The 23,212-nt window shown below is 40.9% G+C and overlaps 1 protein-coding gene across 1 annotated transcript in view; it reads right to left on the bottom strand.

Annotated features, from left to right (window-relative positions):
- The window catches only part of BMPER (BMP binding endothelial regulator), a 70,425-nt gene that overhangs the window by 26,136 nt on the left and 21,077 nt on the right, over positions 1 to 23,212 (bottom strand). The window contains exon 6 of the mRNA XM_010173595.2: positions 19,732 to 20,068. Coding sequence (XP_010171897.1) covers positions 19,732 to 20,068 — 337 coding nt within the window. The remainder of the gene's footprint in view (positions 1 to 19,731; positions 20,069 to 23,212) is intronic.

Here is a 23,212-nt window from a genome sequence, read left to right as displayed (position 1 = left end):
GCAGGAGAAGAATAACAGAGCTGACTCTGATCCCACTTTCCATCCTCCCCATCACTCTGCCTAGCAAGGTGCTTCATCACTATGGAGCCCACACCTCAGACAGCTCTGAATGGTAGGCAGAGCACGTCTCTAATTTTTTATTTTAACTTCCAGTGCATTCCTGAGGATGAACAAAATGTACAGACCACACCCTGTGACCACAGAGCGATACATAAATTGTGTTTCTGAGATACACATGCTTCCTAGGGCTTCCTCTAATGCTGCCTGGAGCAGTGCAGACATGTGCTATCTGACCTTTCCAAATCCCAACTCTCTGCAAGGGCAAGCAGAGCACACAGTCTGACTTCCAAAAGCAGTGGGGAATATGCGCAGAGGTGGACGATGCCCCTGCCTCGTCACTATTGTCATATTACTTGTCCAGTATTTACCAGATTTTCTAGACTTATGCTCTCTTGGCCCAAGGTCTTGGTTGCATCACTTTAGATTAATCAGGCCTGAGCTATCCCTGTCAAAAATGGGGTCATGAGGGGTGACATTCAAAATGGAGAGTTTGTCTTGACAACAGAAGAAACAAGGGCTGTCCCATATTATAATCTGAAATAAACCAGCAGCAGTTTTCCAGTAACTTTGTGAAAAATCTGTTAAACTGACGAGACCCCATCAGTCATGATGACAATCGCAGCACATACTTTCTTTTTCCTGTTTTCCGTGCAATAAAGTGACCCAGAGATGTTTTTCCATTTATGAAACAAATAGGAAAATATCAGGTTAAAGACTGAAAAGAAGAACTTGACTAGGAGCAACACTTCTTTACTGTTATAATTATTTAAAAATATTGTTAATATTATTGCATTACCAAACAAAATACTGTTTTATGCAGCAGAAGTCGCAGGCCCCATGATTCATTGCACGCAGTTGCACAGCACTCTAGACAAGGCTTAAAACACACTTCTCTTAATCCTGAATAGACATGTAAACTTGCATGTACAATTTCCTGGGGTGGCCTCAAGAAAATCATCTCACCTGCAGTGAGACAGATGAAAACTGTGCCATTAAGGTCTGACCCCGAGCAGGTGTCAAGTGGAGGAGAACTATAGGAATTGCCATGCCACGGGCTTGTACTGAGAGCATCTCCTGGAGCCAGTAACAACTGGCAATACATGACCCTAGCTCTCTGCATGTACTGCACCACAAAGGGACAGTCCCTCTAAAGACATCAATTTACACAGCAACAGTAAAAATAAGTTTATCCATTTAAGTATCTCACTTGCATTGTCAGTCACACTCACGGCCTTACCATCAAGGAACTTCCAACCGCTTCATATTCTGCAAATTCCTATGTCACAAAGCAAACAGCTCTGGCCCCTGGAGCAGCACTTTTCCCAGAAACCTACCTAGGAAAACCTATGGCACGCTAAAAGACCACATGGCAGAGCTGAACCTTTTCATTCTAAATCCACTTTTATTGCAGTTTCCAACCATCATGGGAATTGCACAGCATGGGAGTTAGAAAACACCAGAGATCAGCTAAGTAGCAAATACCTTGCACTTGTGAGTTGTGGATCAAGAGCCCAGCTGCTGCCCTCAGCACTGGACTCTGTCCCTAGCTCATAGGGGCTTTGAAATCTGGTGCTAACCTCACCACTCCAGTCATCAAAAAACTGAAAAAAGGTGCCAAATCTAACCTCTCCAGTCTGCCTCTCCAACTTGTCTTCCATAAAACACAGTTCCCTGCAACGCTGCCACAAGCTCAACAGAGAACATTGACGTTAGCAAAGCTGTTAGGGTCATTGGAGACCTAAACCCAGCAGAGCAAGTTCCTCCACAAGCACATTTCTGCTCTCTGCCCACTAATTGGGCAATGAAGACAAAGTGAAAACCCCAGTGCTGAGCCAATGGATAAGCTGTCAGGAAATTTCAAGCTCCAAGCATGACGGCCAATGGATACCATGATGTAAAGTTCAAAAGAAGGTCATTGCTTCAAAATCTCTTTCTACAGAGAGATTTTGTTATGGTTTTTCTTTTGCAAGCATGCATCAATAGAGCTAGAGTACCAGAAAGAGACAAAGAAGGGTGGATGAATAAAAGAGATCCAAAATAAATTTTAAAGTATTTTTTTCCCTGGGTGGTTCAGGCACATGTTTTCAGCCTTTGGTACAATGTCTGCATCTGCAAAGTTCTGCACTGATGGGCATAGAAGTGGTTTAAATGGCTACCCACATTCTGCACAGTCGATAACCCACCTGCGCCATAAGGTTGGTGGAGTTTGACAGACCTTACAGTAGCACTTGACAACCATTTAGAGAGTTCACTCTGACTTTGGAGACTTTATCTTGCATACTCTTATTTTAAGACTTTGACTGAGGTATCCCTGGGCTGGTTTGTGTGACACAGGGCAGAGCTGGGACCAAGCCTCACATCTCCCATTCACCCAGGTCCAAAACACCAGCTACCTCCTGAAGGTGTCAAAAAAAATTATGCTTACTAAAAAACTTTGGAGATTCAAAATGAAAGCACTTGGCCACCTGAAGGAAAGGGATTACTTCCTTGCAATGGGATGCTGGTCTTCTCTTGTATCTAACTGGGCTACAGCTGGGTATACCTCCACACTGCTTGCAGGTTTTCTATTTACTGTCATAATAACAGAGAGAAATATTGCATTAATGTGGGTATTGCTCTCCTTCATTAGGACTGGATCACCTTTGCATTAAACAAGGAAAAAAATATCCCAACAAAAAAACTCTGGGTTTTCTGCCGAAAGCTGTGTGCTCTGCTTTGACTGAGGTCTTCTAGGAGCTCTGAGCAAGCTAAAACAACAGATCTAAGGTATTTTATCTTGTTCAATTTGGATATAGACTCATGGTTTTTGTAAGTAAAATAGGAATATGACACCAGTTCAGCCCCAGGTGTTTTCCTCTTTCCTCATCTTATGTTCCATGGCAGCTTTCCATATTTGAAGGCTATCACACATGGAAACCCACCTCTTATAACAACCCAGATTCATTTATGTGACTCTCCAGATCAAGCCAACACAAGAACCATGTGGACTCACAGAGACAGAAAGCCCATTCAGAGGTGATCCAAACAACCACATGGCTACATTGCTGAGAGAGTTGTCAGTCTGAAGGTCACTTCTAATCCCCCTGGTTGTAGATACATAACCTGCTAATTGGCTGCTAAAGAGTTCTTGCTGGTCTGTCAAAATATTTGCCTATAATCTGTTTTGTAGTACCCAGTAGGGTCCACTTCTAATGAGGCGATCACTTGAAGCTTCTCTAAAATACAGAGCAAAAACATGCCACTGAGTGTTTTCAGAAAAATCAACTCACAATGGAAATCCAAGAGGAGATCTTCTCTCCCTTACATCCACCACATGTGCACCTCCAATGTGGAGTCTTCTGATAAAGAATTCAATTACTTGTGGGTAGGAAATGACAAAGGGCAATTAAAATTACATTAAACTTTCTCATGGTTTTTCTCTGGTGTTTTATGCAACACAAATGTCAGAAGATTAATTTATTTACTGTCCACAGATGCAACAATAACCACAATTGCTTCCCGAGGAACATTCAGTACAGCAACTCTCCAGGTCCCTCTCTGCCACCACAGCATTTTTCCACAGCATCTACTGGGGACTGCCACCATTTAGAATGCCAGCGCACGGCCTTGAAAGCATGAGGTGACCTGCTCAGAGAGCCAGGTCCACTATTGGTAGGGGAGGAGAAAACCCATGCTATCTGCTAGAAAGAAGAGCGACATCATGCAACCATGGGCTACAGTGGCACCCTATGCCACTAAAGGCAAAATTCTTGCTTCTCTGACTAAGTCAGCATTAAACTTATGATGCTATTCCTCATTTAAAAATATTACCAATGAAAGGAGAAGCAGGTTACCAAGATCAGCCATAGAGATGTTGTCACACACTGAACTACACGACTGCGTCCTTATAAGCATGCATAAAAACCTTACTCAAGGGTTTTCACTGAAGCCCAACAGCAACCATTTATCCAAGTAGGTGGCTGTTGCAGATAAAATGCTTATCACATCACAGTCAAGCCCACCACATTAAGTACACTCAAGTGAGGAGGAGTGATTCATTCGGGCTACTTCTAGTTTTGGGACACAACTTTGACCTCAGTCATTTGTCTGTGCTGTTCCCATTATGCTTCCCTTTTCTGAGTGACTATCAAAGTTCTCAGAATAGCAGGGGGAAGATCTTCTCCTGGGCATTGCAGGAGCTTAGGATGTGTCAGATAAATGCATCAAAGAGGAGATTATTCCTGAACACTAAAAACCCACTGGAAATATATATGACAGCCCCAAGGCAGTTTGACACTAGCATCCCTCAGCTGGGGCTGTTAGACAAACAGCTCATATTTTACTCAGAATGAAAATATCACACACGTTATGGTTCTCTTACATTCTTTAATCTTAACACAGCTGCGAGCTTCTTTCAGCAGAGAAACCTTCTGGGTGGATGTGACCTTTGGATAAATCCTTGTATGTTCTCTGTGGTGGTATTTATTGTTACAGTCAGGCTAATGATTCACATTGTGAACAGCCCTGGGAGGGATCATTTTTTCCCAGCAGCCCCATAGCCCTGTAAATGTGTTCCTCCATCACTGTCACACCTGTACTACAAAAGGGGAAAACAAAGGGTCAACAACAACCAAAAAACCCTATATATATTATTTTTTTTTTTTCTTTCACACTTTCATTTGGATTACTGCACAGAAAGCCAACATTCATGTTTACAAGGTATGTAAGGGAACACTAAAAAATTTTAACATTGAGGCAACTGGCTTCTAGTAGACTCTGTATGAAGTTATTAGTGTTTTCTGAAAACACTAGCTACCAGGGCATAATGCATTTTCCTGAGCCAAAAGGACGTAAGGCATTGCTGCGCTTGCAGAACGTTCCCATTCAAAGCAGGCAGTGGATGCTACAAGACAGGAGGACAAAACCAATACAAGCCTTGAAAACTAAACCACATGTCTCTTTACCAGCTTTCAGGAATACCATTAATCTTAAGATAAAGCTGGTTTTCTTGCAGTTGACACACAATATCACAAAAAATTGTTTCTGTTCCTATTGCACATAAGCATAGTAATCCTCTCTTGGTCATTCCACACTCAGCTCACAACACAATCCTTTTGCTGAGCCACCAAGAAGCCTAAATTTGGTCTGACCATGTAATTTGACAGGCTCCAAGCTGCCAAGGAAGGGAGCCGTCAAAAACGCCTGGCTAAACTACTTCTCTGGGTCTAACTGTTGAATGGGTTATTGGGCTACTTTGTGAAACACAATTCTGTCTAGAGCCCTGAAAGCTGAACTGGCCCCGCTCTTGCCACTCAACAAAAGATGAATCAAAGAGTTGGTTCATGTCAAACTGGAGGGCTTTCTCACATCTGAATGGAAAGCAGACTTAAGAATTTTATTAGTACCTTAAGCTTGAAAATTAAGGATGCTGCCAACCTCGAGCCAGCATCTGCAAGAGATTAATTTCATAGACATTGTTAAAAAAATAGCAGGGTTCAGATCTTTAGCAATGTATATAATTCAAGCAACAGCCAGAAGCAGGCAAAAATACATATGCTGTATATGTAGGAGTGATAGTCACGTAATATGTTGGTTTATGAGATCAGGCTCTGATATCTGACTTTCCTGGCTCAAACTCTCTTCTCTTCAGGCACCTGATGTTTTTAAATTATAAAACTTCTAACAACACAAAAGCAAGAGCAGTGGTGACCTGGAATGAGTTCAGCTGTGTTTTCTTGCTTCTCAGCAAGAAGGAGTCCATGTCACAAAAGTCACCACATTGCTTGCAGTAATTCTCATAGTCAAGGACTGGACAGATACAGAGGTGATATCAACCATGGACTTTGGCAAGCTGAGCTGTCACAGCCTGAGATGGAAACATAATAGTAGGACACCATAAGGAGCTCCTATTACTGCTGTTCATATTGTACCCACTCAACACCCCCTCCCTTAGGCTACCAATCCAGCATTTTCATGCACTCTACATAACCCCAACAATTGTTTGCCAAAGGGGCACATCCACAATTAGAAGTCTCAATGCTGTTTTCTGTAAAGAGCTGTAACAAATATTATAGCAAACTTTGGAGTCATTCTGAAAGTCAAAGAAACAAGTTCCTATCTTTGCAAAAGGTTGTTATTGGATGTCTATACCATGCAACCTTCTGTTTTCAGTCAACAACCGGACTTGGTAGGCCTTAGGGGAAAAATCAAGCTTAGTTTCCTCTAAGTCAATATTGGTTCTCAAGTCAATAAATCTTAATATTGACCACAACATAGAAACCAGTAACTGTTTAATATCTTCTTCTGGGTTTTAATTACAAACACTGAGGAAATTTGTCAACTCCTGACTTCCTAAGTCATATGGAAAAGCTTTTAAACATTCTGCATAGACCACTGTCAACCTGGCCCATCACAGTTATGGAACTAAAACATATTCCACCAACAATCCTCTGAGTGTGTACATAGGATCTTTAACCTTGGCGTGGTTTTGAACCCATTGCCTGCATCTGCTGCAAGGGTGATGAAGATAATAAATAGCAACTTTCTATGTCACAAGAGTTATTCTTTCCGGTACCACAGTTAAATTTCCTCTGCCCATATAAAACTGTTAGATACATGGGGAATGTTGACAAAAATCCCTGTGGAATTCCGTAACTAGAAAGCATTCCTGGCCAAGTACTTTATCATTTGGAAAGAAATATGAACAGCACTGAGAGACAAAGTGAAATAAAAGAGACAGGTGAAGGAAATTCTGGGGGCTATGAGACAGCACACAGTTTGCATGCAGCTGATAAAGAGAACCATGCAGTGTGAATTCTTCAGAATTCCCAGATGGGAATCTGGGCCAGGGATATCGCTTGGCTACCCTGTAACACAGGCTCTGGCTTGGAATAGATTATGTCAAGTCAGGCAGCAGTCTAGATGTCTTGGGAGAAAGCACAGGCTCAAGAGAGAATACCGTGCTGGAATAGTTTGTTCTCTTGCCTCTCTGCCACCGTGTTTTGTGTGATCTCACCCAGCCATGCAGAGTACACTTTCCACAGGTGGCTGTTGTGTTCTTCATCTGCAGGGGATGGATGAACACCAGTTTGAAATTGACTGTCTAGAGATCAAACCAACCAGAGAGGCAAACTATCTGGAGATCAGTACAGATGAGTTAAAGTACAGCTGGAAGATGAACCAAATATCCCCTTACTGATGGGCTGAAACGTCTGTGTACTGTATTTTAATTTTGTGCTTGTAGGTATTATTGAAATCAGATATTTGCTGCTAATGGTTGCAGTTAAGATCTGGGCCTTCTGTAAACTGAGGAATCGTGATGCAAATAGTGGGAACAAGGTATTTCAGATGTTGACAAAATACAGTCTAATTAATGTATAGAATCTGAGGGCATGTTAACAACCTCAATGGCAGATAAAATAGCCACTTATTCATGGGATCTGTGTAGTTCTTCTCTGATTACAGAGCAACCTTCAACCCCTTCAAGTGGTATCTTGGTGATCATTCTCTATATTGTCAGGATACCATCTTTGCCTTTGGAAAAAATGTCAAGAAGTTTATTCCTCACGCCATGCAGTCTATAATCCTTTTCTGAAAAAGCTTTCTGTACCCAGAGCAAATCTTGAAATCACTGAAAGTTTACATCACCCTTTGAGGACATCTATGATCTATGTCATCACCTTGCCATGATGCAAAATATCCCTTCAGAGAGTATGGAATCTTATTTCATGAACAACGGGCTGAGAAATCAGTACAACAGAGAAGAACCACGTAGACAGACAGATGAGCAGAACGACAAAAATGGGCTTTCAGACCTCAGCGAAATCCCAGATATCTGAAAACAGAGTATGGTGGTTTTTGTGTCTATCAACTCTTCCTGCTTCAAAATCAAGTCTTTTAGAGTCTATGCCTCAATCCGTTACTAGGTTTTGACTTGTTTCAAGGTTCTTACTTGCCAAAGACACATTGCTGCATGGAGTATTATGAGGGTGTCATCTAACTAAGCTGAGAAGATTTAGTACCTTCCTAAAAAGATTAGCAACATTTTCTTCTGAAAGTTTGAGAAGAAATTGTGCTTTGACAAAAAGAAGACAATGCACTTCTTGTGCATGTGAAACCTCTTAAATCCCATCAAAAGGACTTGAGCTTGAGGCCAGGAACCAAGCACTTTCACATTTTAATCTCAAATCTGCACTTGGCTTCCTGCACAGCAAAGTACTCTTTCTTCATTTCAACAACTTTAAACCAGGGTGCAGTGAGAATTAAATGTTTACACTGCAATTTGAAAATGTAAAGTGCTAAGAAGGAGCACTTAGGAAATGAACTTTGTAAACTTCTTCCTTGTTGCCATGGTATCCACCATCCTCAACAGCCTCTTACTTCATGTACTCATAGACTACACAACCTTAAGCACTCACTAACTGTAAACCACATACCTCACTTGAGAGCTGATGTACAAAAATCAGCTGTCTGAATACCTTCACACTTACGACAGCTTCCTCTGGACTGATCATAAGAGAAATTACTTGTTATTAATTTTCACATGCTGGATTTATTTTAGCTTTTATGTTTCAGGAATATTATATAAACAGAATGTTAGTTGTAGGAGTATCCAGGAATGCAAGAAAACATATGGCTCCAACTCCCTTCAGTATTCCCAGCACATTCTCCACCAATTTTAATTTCAATTGGCTTAAGTGGGGAGTCAGGGAGAGACTTAAATGCTCTCATCCTCTGTATATCATGATGAAGAGGTGAAATCACAGCACCTGCTCTCACATATGCAGAGCCCTCCATTTGGGTGAAAATATAACCCTACCGCTCCCTTTGGGTGAGGAAGAGACTGTTTATGTTGTATTTTGGATACAGTGGCATTTTAGTTCTACCCCTGCTCCAGGACAGCACTGGCAATCTCCAGTCTTAAGACCTCACCATGTTAGCATGTCTATGCCTGCTCTGACAAGTCCACCAGAGATAGAGTTAATTATGAGAGCAGAGCCACACATATGTGTTTCTAAGTGATGTCTCACCAGTTTAAAGGGTGGTTGAACCTGACACACACATCCATGCACCCAGCCTGTGCCGTGCATCTTACAGAAGATTAGATATTGTGATGGTAAATATTTGAGATGGATAAATACATATTCCTGTACTACCACAAGTACCTCCACCCATTGTTGCCTTACTTCCCATGAATCTGCTCTTTGCTCTGGTGCTGTGACGCCCTAGGGTACAATAATCCTCAGACGCCAAGATTTGCCATGAGGGGTCACGAGCTTTTGCTGTCATGCCCCAAGCCCTCATCAGCACCGGCCTTGCCACTTACAGCTATATAGGACCCATGTGCTCACAGGTAAAGGAGGGATGTGCCTGCCTCTCATCACATTGCCAGCACCCGGTGTTAGATCTGCTCTTGCTCTCAGTGCTCCACTGCCAAGGGAACGAACATTTTGCAGGTTAAATAGCAGCAGCACTGGCCCCCCCGAAAGAGCTTGTTTGCTCGTTTGTAAATCACCGGTAATGGGAGGTGCTGATTCCTTCATGTGCTGTGAAGACTGAAGGAAAAACGAGGCTTGAGTAATTAACAGAAGTTAATTGCTTTACACACTAGCACTTTGCACACTTGAGAGGGCAAGTGTGGCATATGGGACCTTCACGTGCCTATCTTAGGAAGAAGTTCTTCACTGTGAGGGTGGTGAGACACTGGAACAGGTTGCCCAGAGAAGCTGTGGTTGCTCCTCCCTGGAAGTGTTTAAGGCCAGGTTGGATGAGGCTTTGAGCAACCTGGTCTAGTGGAAGGTGTCCCTGCTGATGGCAGGGGGGTTGGAACTAGATGATCTTTAAGGTCCCTTCTAACCCAAACCATTCTGTGATTCTATTGATACGGCAAGCCTTTACGGGGACAGACAGGAGAGGAGCTGATTTGCCTTTACCCCAGATTGTGACTTTATACCAGAGATAGCTACTAAAAAGCTGACATAATGCAAAAGTCCCTGGAGATCTCGAAGACCCAGAATTTTTGGATGCCCTGGGAGATTTAGGAAAACAACAGCAAAACTGATGGAAAAACCGTCAGCTATTAAAAACACCCACAAGAAATCTATCCATTAAATCTAATCCATATAAAGTCTCCAGAATAGACCCCTTGCATGCAGCAAGTCAGCTCTTCGAATGACAGCGAGAGCAAGCTTGATAAGCTGCCTGGAACTGTCAAAACCTTCCTAAGGCAAACTTTCTACAGAAGTTTTTTGTGCTGGTCACAGCTCACGTCCTGCTTTGTCTGGTTATCCTGCCAGAAGCGTAAATGAACTCATAAGAATAACAAGAGGATTAGGTTAAGCTTATTTTTAAAACATTTCCCACAAATTCATCTCATTTGCCTGCTTATAAACACCCTCGTTCATCTTTGCTGTGTGTCTAATTAGGCAGGATATACTGCAGGTGGCTTAAAATAGGAGCTGAAATATAGTAGCTTTGCAGTTATGCATGTTAAAGGAAAGGTAATTAAAATTTCATGCTATGAGATGTAAACTGATCATCTCAGGGGCCTGAAAGGGGTTTCTCCACCATATATGACATGGCACAGTTGGCCAGCTACAGTATGGGTGGGTTTCCTCTTCCTTGCAACACGTATTAGCCTCTGCCCAAGGCAGAATATGAGATCCGATGGGTTGGTTTCTTAAATTATTTATTCACGGAAATAGATGTATTACCATCAGCTAAGCATCTCTGGACTTGATTTAAAATCAATACTGCAATAAAGCTTAAAACATAAAAAGCTAAAATTAAATTAAAACAAACTAGCAAAGAAAGCCCTGCTGTAAAATGTCTTAGAGGTTAATTAAAATGAGATCGAATAGAGGTCTTGGATTTTGTAACAGCTGTAGTTAGAATTCTGCGGTACCTGACAGAGACATAGGGTGGTTTCCTCTGATGACGCTGACAACTTTTCTGATAGCATCCCTCCAAAAAAATGGGACTTATTTCCACAGATAAAAAGAATATTTCAGTGTAGCAAGTATTTTTGTTTTTGGAATGGATCAAGTTGCACCAAATGGCAGGTGGAGTCTTTTAAAACATTTCCACAAGGGAGAATATCACTCTGCTTTTCTACCAGTTCCTCCCCACACCTGCTCTCCTTTTCTTTTTAAAAATTATGCATTGTATTATATTGCTGAAACATCAAGGGTGTTTTTCCAGAATGTGAAAAGGCCCTTTTCAAAAATATTTATTAGTGTATACAACAGGGATGTGTTTGCATTTTGCCATGATAATTCTAGGGCACACTCGTGTACTGTGGAATAGTGGCATTTGAATATTGCAGCTTTAATAATGATATTTGAGATGGGGAAGCCTATATTAAAGAAGTTATGCCTTGGCCATGTTTAAAAGCCTACTAGATAAGCTTTGAAAAATGTGAGGGACAGCAGACCTAGCATTGCAGGATTTTTCTACAAACTTCTTACAGCCAAGAAGAAAGAACCATGAGTGAACTCAAGTTAGTGAAACACAAAAAGGATCTCTCAGTTGCCTGTGGTCAGACAAATGAGGTCTTCTGCCTCAGAAAGCCACCCCTTAGATTTTCTCTAGGAAAAAAGTGGCAAGCAGACAGGATGTGGGAGCCCCAATCTGAATGTGTTTCGCTTTGTCTATCCCAGTAAAGAACAGACCCGCTGTCTCTGAACCAGCTGAAGCTTTCTTAAATTATCTGTGGTACAGAAAACAGTGGGAAGGCTAACCAAGTATTAGTAACTGATGCAAGAGATTAATGTAATAAACCTGCATAGGACAGGAACAGCCACAATGATGAAAACCTGTCACCCAAACATGGCAAGATTCCTGTTGACTTTAATGAATCAGGATTTTATCTCACAACTCCAAAGCACTGTAAAAAACCAAACAAAACCACCCTACCGAACCTCTGTTAAAGGTAACCCAGGAACAATAAGCTTTGAGAATGCAATCCATATTGAGAAATGTGGAGGGCATTTATGGTACTGTGCTTTTCTGTTAGATGCCTCCCCCTCTCCTCCCTTCCCCACAGTTCCTACCAACCTTCTGGATCATCTTTGTCTCAGTCAAACTGATCTTACAGTTTACATCGCGTCTCACATCTGTCAGCCACTGGGCAATGAGGAAGATGGTATTTGGTTATGAAACACCTGACTTGAATTTCATTGAGCCAGGTAATAAACCAGAAAGAAATGAAGTTTTACTAGGCAGAAGCAGGTTTTTGTAATAAGTCTCTATATATCTTCATGCATGATAACCACAAATTGATTTCTTTCCTGGAAAAGAGAGCAAACAAGCCTCATATTGCACTTGCAACCAGTAGGAAACAGCATCTTATTCATTGTAAACAGACTGTCAGGTAGGGTTGTGATCATGTAATTAGGTAAGCAAAACAAACACATTCCAGACGTGCCATCCTTTGAAGGAAAGGAAACTTCCCTGGATTTTAATCACAGAGTATTATGCTGCTTCATCTGATTTTCCTATTAAAAAAATCTTTCCTTGTTAGAAAAAAAAAAACATATAGGGAAGAACAAAGTGGGTCATCGGGGAAGCACGCGCTTCTCAGCTGGAAGCAAGCCACAAACACTCGCAGGTGAATGGTGTCTGTCCAACACCACAGTCTTGTCAGATTTTGGAGTCCTTTCCACCCTCACCCCCCCTAATATCTCAACAGGAAAGGAGACATCTGTGAATCCTCTGGCACTGCTTCAATGTTTTACAGCTGTAATAACCACTGATAGAAAGAGAAGAACATTTTCTAGCCCCAAATTCCTGAGGTACTTTTCTAAACAGACACAAGTGGATGAGGCTTGGTTATGTGAAAAATACCCACCAGGGGCAGAGGTATGGGGGAAAGATGAAGAGGAATCATGATCTGCAGATCATTGAGCTCAGCTTGGCTTCAGATTTATCTTTTCTGACCACTCAACCGATTTGTCCAAAGCCAAACTTCTAATCCTTAAATCTAAACAGTATTTTTCTGGCAGCTTGCACTCACTCTTGGCTACATCAGATAAAAAATATTTCAAGGAGGAGGCTTAAAGCAGTGGTGATCTATAGACACATATATACATGCGGCATTTTTGCAGTACTCTTTACCATCAGCACATAGGTAGCAAAGTTTGATGTTTGCTGCTAGAAATCCCAGTGTGCATCAGACACTCCAAAGTCCATTTTCTCCCATTTGTTAGCACTGTCAGTCACCAGCGGTGTGAGTCATGGTGCCTCTTACCTGGATGTCAGCGAGTTCATCAAGGCCTTTCACAAGATGCACAGGCTGAGATGTAGAAGTGGTATGGGGAATAATGTTGATTCGTATAGGAGCATAAAGGAAAGGCAGCAGATAGCCTGGCCAGATATGTGTGGAGAATGTGTTCCCAAGCACCAGTGCTTTTGTAAAGGTTGGGAACACCGGCTTTCCCAGTGCCTACACATTTAGGCTTAGTCCTTTGTGCATTTCTCTAATGCAGATCTGCAAAGGATCACTTTGTATAAGTAGAATGATATAAAGCAGAGTATTTCTGTACAGAAAGCCGGAATTATTAAGCACTCAGCAATGCAAGCAATTGAAGTTCCAGTGGTAACTTCAAATGGATGGAAGACTCAAAGATGCTGAACAGAGCAGACTGGAAAATGGAGCATCTAACTCATAGGAAACTCAAGTCTTGATGAGATTTGCTTAAAAAAAAACCCAAACAATTATTATTTAAAAAATGATTAAATTCCTTTCTAACCAGAAGCTCCCTGGGTCGTACAGCTGCTCAGTGACAATTTGCCCAAGAAGCTGAGTAAATTGTTTCATCCTGAGCTCCCCTCTGTTGTGGTTACACTGCTGCTAGTACCCAGACTCGGGGCCAGCTTCAGGCAGGCGGTCTGGCAGGCACAGGAACATCCCTCCTACCTTAGCACGAGGGCGAGTGGGAGCAACAACCCCTGCTCTGTGCCAGGTCTGCGAGGGGACCAGCCACAGATTCATGTCTTTTCTCAAGCCAACACCGCTGGCTTGTCTTGAAGGCGAGAGACAGGCCAGCTCTGCCCTGGGGTGGGTGGAAAGACAGATGTGGAGGCTGGTGCAGGAGCCAGGAGAGGAGTCACCCTGCTGAGCAATCAGAGCTACAGCCACCCTTCGGTTACACCACAGACGAGCCCTGGAGCAGCCCAGCCTCAGCTGGAGCAGGTGACAGGACCAGAAAACCTTGCAGGCAGAATACTGCGATACGCACCCTTGGCAACAAACAGAGGGCTCCAGAGATCCCAGTTCCACCCACCCCTTTAACACTTGAAACAGGCTTTTCTGAAGTCATTCTTCAGCCTACATTTCTTTTGCACCATCCTGCTGAGTGAACATAGGGGCATAACCACATGAATTTTACAGCTGTAGGACATCATTGTTAACAGGGAAAAAAACCCTTCAAACCTTCTGCTTCAAAGCCACAAACCCTTGGTCCCCATCTTCTAAACAGAGCTCACAATTAACTTAGCAATGCTACGGCTCACATGCTCTCTGCAGCCATTCACAACGTATCTGTCAAACTTAGTAACAGGGAGTTGATGGACTACACAACATTGCAATTTATGCTTTAACTCTAAACAATATTATTTTCTCCAGTTAAGTGGAAATTTTTAGAAAAACTGCAAGACCGCAGCAGTTAACTGCATAAAGTTAATCGGTTAACTGAAATAGAAAGTCATTAACTGATTAAGCAAGAGCTAAGACGGAGTGATGTCAGCACAGTCACAAGGAACATTTGAGACAAGAATTACAATAAAGTAGATTTGCAATTCCTAAATGTATTTGATTAACAGATTCAAACAAATGAGGCTATTACTATGTTAATTACTGCGTGCCATAAAATACTGAATGATTCAATTCCAATGTTTGAGAGGTAAACACACCTCTTGGGACAATTACAAAAGAGAAAAAGAGTGACTAATTATTTAGTATGCTGTTGTCTGTTAAAACTGTTATAGTAATAATAGCAACAATAACAAAAGTATATTATTATTAGAATAATAATAGGAAGAGTAATAACAATAAAAGGACTTGTCTCAAGAATCAGGAGCACAAACTTTCCAATCTCAAATGGGGAAATGTACTGCATGGCAAAAGCAAGAGATTAAGCAAGAGCTAAGACGAAGTAATGTCAGCACAGTCACAAGGAACATTTGAGACAAGAATTACAATAAAGTAGATTTGCAATTCCTAAATGTATTTGATTAACAGATTCAAACAAATGAGGCTATTACTATGTTAATTACTGCGTGCCATAAAATACTGAATGATTCAATTCCAATGTTTGTTAATTACTGCGTGCCATAAAATACTGAATATGACTCAATTCAAATGAGAGGTAAACACACCTCTTGGGACAATTACAAAAGAGAAAAAGAGTGACTAATTATTTAGTATGCTGTTGTCTGTTAAAACTGTTATAGTAATAATAGCAACAATAACAAAAGTATATTATTATTAGAATAATAATAGGAAGAGTAATAACAATAAAAGGACTTGTCTCAAGAATCAGGAGCACAAACTTTCCAATCTCAAAACACCTCTTGGGACAATTACAAAAGAGAAAAAATGTGACTGTTTAGTGTGCTGTTATCTGTTAAAACATTATAATAATAATAGCAACAATAACAAAATAATAATAATAATAATAATAATTATTATTATTATTATAATTGGAAGAGTAATAACAATAAAAGGACTTGTCTCAATAATTAGGAGCACAAACTTTCCAATCTCAAATGGGGAAATGTACTGCATGGCAAAAGCAAGACATTGAAAGTTTTTCCAAAGTGATGGCAGCAGTGAGAGTCTTGAGCAATGTCTAACTAGTCATTTATGAACTCAGCTGCTGAGCGGATGTATTAGAGATGGGTGATACACTGATATCAGGTTGACATCACATTCCAAATCTGCTGGTGATACCACATTATTAAAAAAAAGAACTACTAGAAAGTCATGGATGCTGATAAGGGCAGGTGTTACTAGGAGTATTAGTCCTGTGCCTTCCTTTACAGCATCTCCTGCAGCCCAACTTACCCCTGTATCGAGCAGCCTTGCTGTGCCTCTCTCATTGCAGTCCCCACACCCCTGTTTGGAGCTGCCTGCTCCTGTGCCTCCCAAGGAGGCACCCGAGAGGCGTCAGCCATGGCCAAGCAAAGAAGGCATGCACCCCCATGCTGGGGACCTGCCCCCCACGTCATGTTGCTCCCTGGCCTCACTTCCAGCCCCCTGCTCCAGCACAGCTCAAAGATATACAATGAGATCATACATGAGGTAGGGGTTGGTGAGCACAGAAAGTCCTCTTCTTCCTAAAGTCCCCTAAGCTCCCCAAATCCTCATCCAAGAGCTTAAATAGTACTGTAATATTTCTTGATACCATGATAGAGCTTTTTCTGGTAACAGCAGCATGAGAAATTCAGATGGTATCACCTATTTTTAGTGTTGCTTATACTCAAGAGCAGCTTCAGGAGTCTGAGTGCAAGCTTTATTGCATACACAGTCAAAGTATCCCCTCTAAAAACTTCCTACTGAGTAACCCTGGTAACTTTTTCTCTTCGTTTTGACAAGGACTAAACCAGGACACTTAACCATGTTAAAATATCAAAATAGACAACTGGCAATGCTGATGGCTGTCACTGCTAATCTCTTCTTCACCCAGACTTCACCAAAATCTCCTGGAAATTCAAAATAGTTTCCCTGCTTAATGAACTTGCCTCCCTAAAGTTCAACTTTGAGGGTTATTTTTAGAGTGTTACTCATGAGTACTGAAGAACTAGCAATGCATTAAAGACAAACAAAAAATACCAACCCAAAACTAAACAAAACAAACCACAATTAAAAGCTCATAAAACGTGTATAGTTACAAAACAAAGAATTAAGAGAGTGGTATAAAATTAGATGCTAAAATTGTTAGTTTGCAGTCTGGACTATTTCAAAATCCTTTCTTGTGCACTTACATTGTGCTTTCCTCTACCACATGCTTTGCAAAGCAACACGAGTCACCAAAATCACAACATCAAAAAAAGGGGTAACGGTAAGGTGCACAAACATTTCTCCTAAGGCATCATAGATCTGTCAAGGTCAAGCTCAGGACTTGGCTGTTCTTCACCCCACAACCATGCAGCTAGATCTCTAGTCTTTAAAACTTTAACCATATCCTTTTCACCTAACAATCATTACAATCTTGTCATATATGTTTTTGGATGGTCAACAAAAGGAGAAATTACAGCTGTAAAAAGAATGAGACTTAAAATGAATTTGAGATGTCTTCACAGAAATCTCCTCAGTAACACAATGTCAGACAAATGTTTGCAATGCATTGTTTGCTGCCTTTTTTTGGTGTTTGGAGAAAACACACCATAATTCGTAATGTTTCTGCTGAGTTTATTTCTGTTTCTGAGGATTCTTATTAAGAACAGGTCACTACCAGAGCAGCATAATGAAAATGAGGCAATGTTGATAATATAGGTAAGAATGACCAAAAAGATTAACTCTTGAGAATGCAGTATTTCAAATAGAAAAATTCCATAATACTTAATGTTGGCGGGTAAAAACTGAGAAGCTATTCAATTCAAAGAGGAGATGAATAGCAAAATGAAAGAACCTGACTCTACCATTCTGCCTCTTGACTTCTCTTACTGCTAGGAGCTTGTTCATAGTCAGAAAAGCAAAACTGGAAAAAACGGTGTTAAATCTAGCATGAAATTAGAAAACATTGACTAAACATGCTTTTCTAAAAGCCTTCAGTAAAAAGCTGTGAAGGTTAATTTTAATTTCTTTAAATGGTAACAAATTTTCTGCAAAAGTACATCACCATCAATGGGTTTTTTGAAAAAAAATCATGAAAAATGCAAATCTCTTAAGCACTCGTATTTATACATATATATATATATACACACACAAACAGTTCTATTTATATATGCAAAGATTTATATTAGAAAGTTCACAGAACTTTCTTGAATGTTTGTCCCATAATCATTACCTCCTTATGGGAATTTCCTACTGTGAAAATAGTCATGGTCACTGAATAAATTGCTTGCTACAACTTTGTCAGTTTCTATCAAGATGCAACGTTCTACTAAATACCATTATTTAATTTTCATTTATATTTTGTCTTTGATTCCTGTATTGGGAGCTGAGCATTCTAACAGCTGGCAACATCTAAATGGAAACAAAAGAACAGCTACTTCTGACAGAATATGATGGTCATTTCAACATAAAGTTTTTCCCTAGGGAAAAACAGGATTTTCTACAAAAGAACATAATCAAATCAAATCAAATACTTGCTTGATTTCATTGTATTTCCAGGACAAATAGAAGACATTATTTTAAAGGAACAGAAATTCTTTATGGTAATTCTTGTGTGCAACCATGTAGAGATTTTTTTTCTGGCTGCTGTAGCCAAAATATAAATCATTTTCCGCTGTGGTGTCAGGAAGTGCATTGCACTAAATTAATCATGAGCTACTTTAAAAAGGGGACAAAAAATCCACTGCAAAATGAAACAAATCTCTCTGTGCCTGTTTTCCATTTGCATTGTCATCACTTACCTTTACAGGACGATGGAAGTGAGATGGGAATGTTGCTGAAATGCATTCAACAGACCCTGTACGTGTGTGTTAGCATCTCTAGTGCTCTCTGCACTCTTTGCCAGGCTCATAGCATGAGGACACACTATACCAAACTGAATGCAGAAGCACATAAGACTACAAGACAAGCTGTGTGTCTTCTTCTAGCATTTCCCAGTCCCAGATGTATTTTGCTGGGGTAGATAAAAGTCTTTCTGTCTCATTTTAAAAGAAGAGGAAAGGCAATTCATAAGGGAAATGGAGTCATTTTAGAAAGCTTTTCCTAATAAGCCCAGTGGTTCAGCGGATGTGCACAAGTGGGGAAAGCTGGGAGCTCAGAGATCAGGCAGCTCCATCCACCATCATACAACTGTGACTCAACTTGCTTTTATCTTTTATGTCAGGCAATCAAAAGAAAAGCCAATTTTACTTACTGAGTGAGGGGCAAATAAACTCATGCCAATTAAAGAACAGAAATGATGTCTCTGTGGTTTAGACTGGAAGTATTTTAAAGATAAAAAATGTTAAATAATTCACTCAGACAAGGCTTCTAGATCATCTGTCTTCCTTTGCTCCCAGGGCAAGATGGGCACTGAAATTTTTGTTAACTCTCTCCTTTCAAACTCTCAACCCACAAACCATGCCATCCAAGAGGCACTAGTAATATTCAATATCTCTGCTCTAATAAAGTGATTTTCAAAACGCTTCTGGGAAGACACACGTCTTTGGACCACAAGCAATGGCAAATAAAGTCAGCCTCAACTTTACAGCTGACTTTGAAATCAGAAAGAACTTACCAAAATGTTTTGAAGTCTCTTCCCTCTCTCTCCTCAGTCTCCAAAAGTAGTTTTTCTCTAGGTGATCACAAGCCTGCCTGCCTTTCTCACTGCTGGCTGTTCAGGTCTTTATTAGCTCAGGGCCATCTTCTGATTCCTAACTCAGAAAAGTTCATCATAATGTAACTCTAAGCCTGTATGTTAATTCTTAGCAAAAGCAGCTCAAAGCATGTGCTCAAATGTTATTGAAATTGGGCCCGCTGTGTGGTTTTTCTCCTCATACAGTAACTTACTATCTCCCTCCATAGAGAGCCACACTTACCGGTAAAATGTGGTATAATCCACCGTTGAATGACAGCCCTGAAACTCCCACGCTTTGAGCTTCTGGCATTCGCGGTGAGCTCGGAGTTTCACCCTGACTGTCCCGTGACAGAGGTCAGGCACAGGTTTTCTCTGTGGGCGGCTGCAGAACTCGTTGGACTCCACACGCCAGGATTCGGCAAAGTCATCCACGTCAAACTTAAAATTCCCATCCCCTCCAATCAGGTCATCTCTCTTGTGCCCGTTGTAATTGCCACACAGACCACAGAGTTTGCCTTTCAGATGCGGTGCAGCCATGACTTCCACAAAACTGTCTCCATCCCATGAGATTTCCAGGCCTAATAAAGAGACAAAACCACACACACACAAAAAAGAGAATAAGAAAAAATTGAGGATAACAAACTGTGTCTTATGTTTGTGAAAGTGTTCATGGAAACCTAAACAAAGCCACTGGCTTCCTTCTGGTAAAGTTGTTAGATTTCTATATACCTCCCAGTAAGTGCCTCTGGCAAGTGTAGTGTTTCTTAAATCACAGTCAATACACTCGTGCCTGCCTCTGTTTACTTTTGTTCCTCCTTGCTAATGAATGGGGTTACCCCAAAAAATCTGGAGCCAAGGCAAAACTACTCTCAACCTTGAAAAAGGGCTCTTGCAAAATTCTGCAAATTGAATTTGCTAGGACAAATTTCTAGCTGATTTCACAGGGGCCCAACATTTCAGCCACTGTCACCCATTGCACAAGTCATGGGCATACAAAGGTGTCCATGTCCCATGAGACTCCATCAGTGACCACCCTATGGAAAACATCCTTTTTCTTACCTGCAAAGCTGACACTGATCACTCATTTGGGTGAATACAACAGTTCAATGCAAGCACCTTATTTTTGTGTGGGTAAAGAGAGTTAAAAAGGTGACCACAAAGATATGAGTGGTAAAACTGTTGTAAGAAGGCATTCTGAACTGGATTCAAACTGTTCATTCAAGAGGTATTAATTAGCAATCTTTTGAAGTTGTCTTCATAAGCCAGCAACACTGAGGAACGATGGTAAACATCTTCATCTAGTGGCTGGGATTTAAGTGCTCTGCTACAATCTGGTTTATGGTAAGGTTTTGCACTTCTAGTACATCAAAATTGCTTTCTGAGGGTGAAATCCATTTTATCTGTCTGCATCCAGCTAAAAGCTAGGTGTCTAGTGTAAGTCAGCTGTCTGGGCCCCCTCTTTGATGGAGGTGGCAGCTCTGGGGCACAACATGGGTGTCTAATGCAGAGGGAATACACTACCTTCTGAATGCCTTTCTGTTTCTCGTGGTATTCTAGAGGGCTCAGAGATCAGGTGGAGACTACACTTCTAGTTTTTACCTGGGTGATTGTAAATTAATTACCTCCTTTGAGGGGTAAGTATGTATTTCATAAGAGAAAGAAATTTTGATATCATATGGGATAAAAACAACACCAAGAATCACTGCTGCTTAACTTCTACCCAAAAATGGCTTTTCTTGTCATTATTTCCAATGTCTGATGAATGCTCTTACTTCACACCTCTGCAGTAATCCTGTATCCGAAGATCACAAATCATTTTACTGGCATTAATTTATTGCCATAAAGTACCTACGTGCAGCGGTTAGTTAGAATAAATATAGGAACCCGCTTTTAAACAGGATAATCCAGATTTTACTCTCTTCTCCCTGCCTGGCCAAGAATACCAAACAATATCACTCCACAGTACAGGACCAGGGTTTCGCTGCAGCTTTCTACATTTGCTGTGTGGGTTGGCTTAGCACCACACTTTCCTCTTGTAAATCAGTGCTTGTCACTATGTGATCCAAATCCTGCCCTATCCTCATGTAAGTAATTAACATACCAGTGACTCAGTTCAAAGCTGGAACCCTTCCTTTAGCAACACATCCCATTGTCTCCTATGACAATTCCTACCCGCACTGCAGAGAAACAGGGTGAGGCTCAAGCAGCGATTATGGCTATGGAAGGGGTGCTTTGCTATCTGTACATACTGTCCTGGCAATCGTCTGGTTTACACCGTGTCACCAAGAGTTTGGGGAACAATTTAACCCTGCAAGGGTTGTTCAGATAATTCTGTGTCACCGGTCAGTACAATCGATTGCATCACGTTTTCTTATCGCTAGAGGTTAGCAATGATAGCAAAAGTATGTCCTGAGCTGACTACGCCTGAAAGCAGTTTCAAATTATCTAAGAAACTCAGCATGGATAGGACCACTGTGTCCTCCTCCAAAGGCCCTTTACTCCCAGCCAACTGAGAAATTGTGCAAGAATACAATTGTTACCGAGGCCAGCACAGTGGCAAGGAGGAAAGCTGCCTTTTAAGCTGCTTCATACATTATCATTGCTGGACAAATTCAAATTCCAGCTGTCTTTGCTTCTGACAACGCTGAACAAAACAAAAACCAGCTTGATTTGCAGACACCAGATTAATGCTGCCGTGCTGGCATTTAGAAAAACTTTGCCATTAATTTATAAACTAAGATTTCTTCAGACTTGAGAATCATATAAACTTTCTCAAAGCTTGAAGCATCAAGATCCAAATTCTCAGACAGTTCTCTTCAGAAAATAACTCCAGTTTCTAAGGCACTGTTAAACTTCTTCCCCAAACAAGCTCCCTCAGAAGCTGCTGACTCTAAGCAGAGTCACAAAAGACTGGCTAATGATTCTATCTTAATTTTCCCTTTACAACTTTTTTTCTCAAGCCAAGACCTACTAACTTTCAGTGAAACCACTCACTTCCATTATGAAAGGTTAACTCTAAAATTCTCCTGAATATTTGTGTGTCCTTTGTGAGAGTTAAGTTAATCTACTTGTTACACATTATTCTGTGAACTCTAGGTACGCAGCCAAGATTAATATAAAATTATGACTTTTCATCTCAGCATATAAAAATGCTCATTTTTAAATCTAGAGATTCCTGCTTTGATTACTGGATTTGATTCAAGAGACTCAGTTTAACTACCACAAAAGAATGTACTTTTCTCTAGCTGGGTATTGTTTAATTACACTATATTCTGCTGTACTTGCTCAGATGGAAGGGTAATTTCTAGCTCTGATGAACAACCTAAAGGTTTCTGTCCATAACAGAGCTTATTGACTTTTGGGGTCATGAGGAAGGGTATTTACTCCTACACGCATGATAATTTTCTCGAGGTCGGATCGCGCTGTGCAGTGTGTGCCTTTTTGTTTGTTCACAAGCAGAAAATTCAGTTGGTTTCTGTAAATCAACAAGAGCTGTGACAGACGGGATTATGCTAGAGAACGATGTTTGAAATGGTCTCCTTGGCAGACAGAAATTGTTTGGAAGAGTTTCTTGGTGCCTATACCTCCCTTTCCTTCCCCCCCAAAATGGATGAGTTTCCCATTCACTTGGACAAGGATCAGAATCCAAGAGATGTGAAGCCAAAGGATGCAGCATCTGTCCCATCTGGGGATGTGCAGAAAAGGAATATTCTCTGAGTTAC

The sequence above is a fragment of the Antrostomus carolinensis genome, unplaced genomic scaffold, assembly GCF_000700745.2.
Source record: "Antrostomus carolinensis isolate BGI_N321 unplaced genomic scaffold, ASM70074v2 scaffold23518, whole genome shotgun sequence".
Taxonomy (NCBI): domain Eukaryota; kingdom Metazoa; phylum Chordata; class Aves; order Caprimulgiformes; family Caprimulgidae; genus Antrostomus; species Antrostomus carolinensis.
This window is presented reverse-complemented; position numbering and strand designations above follow the sequence as displayed.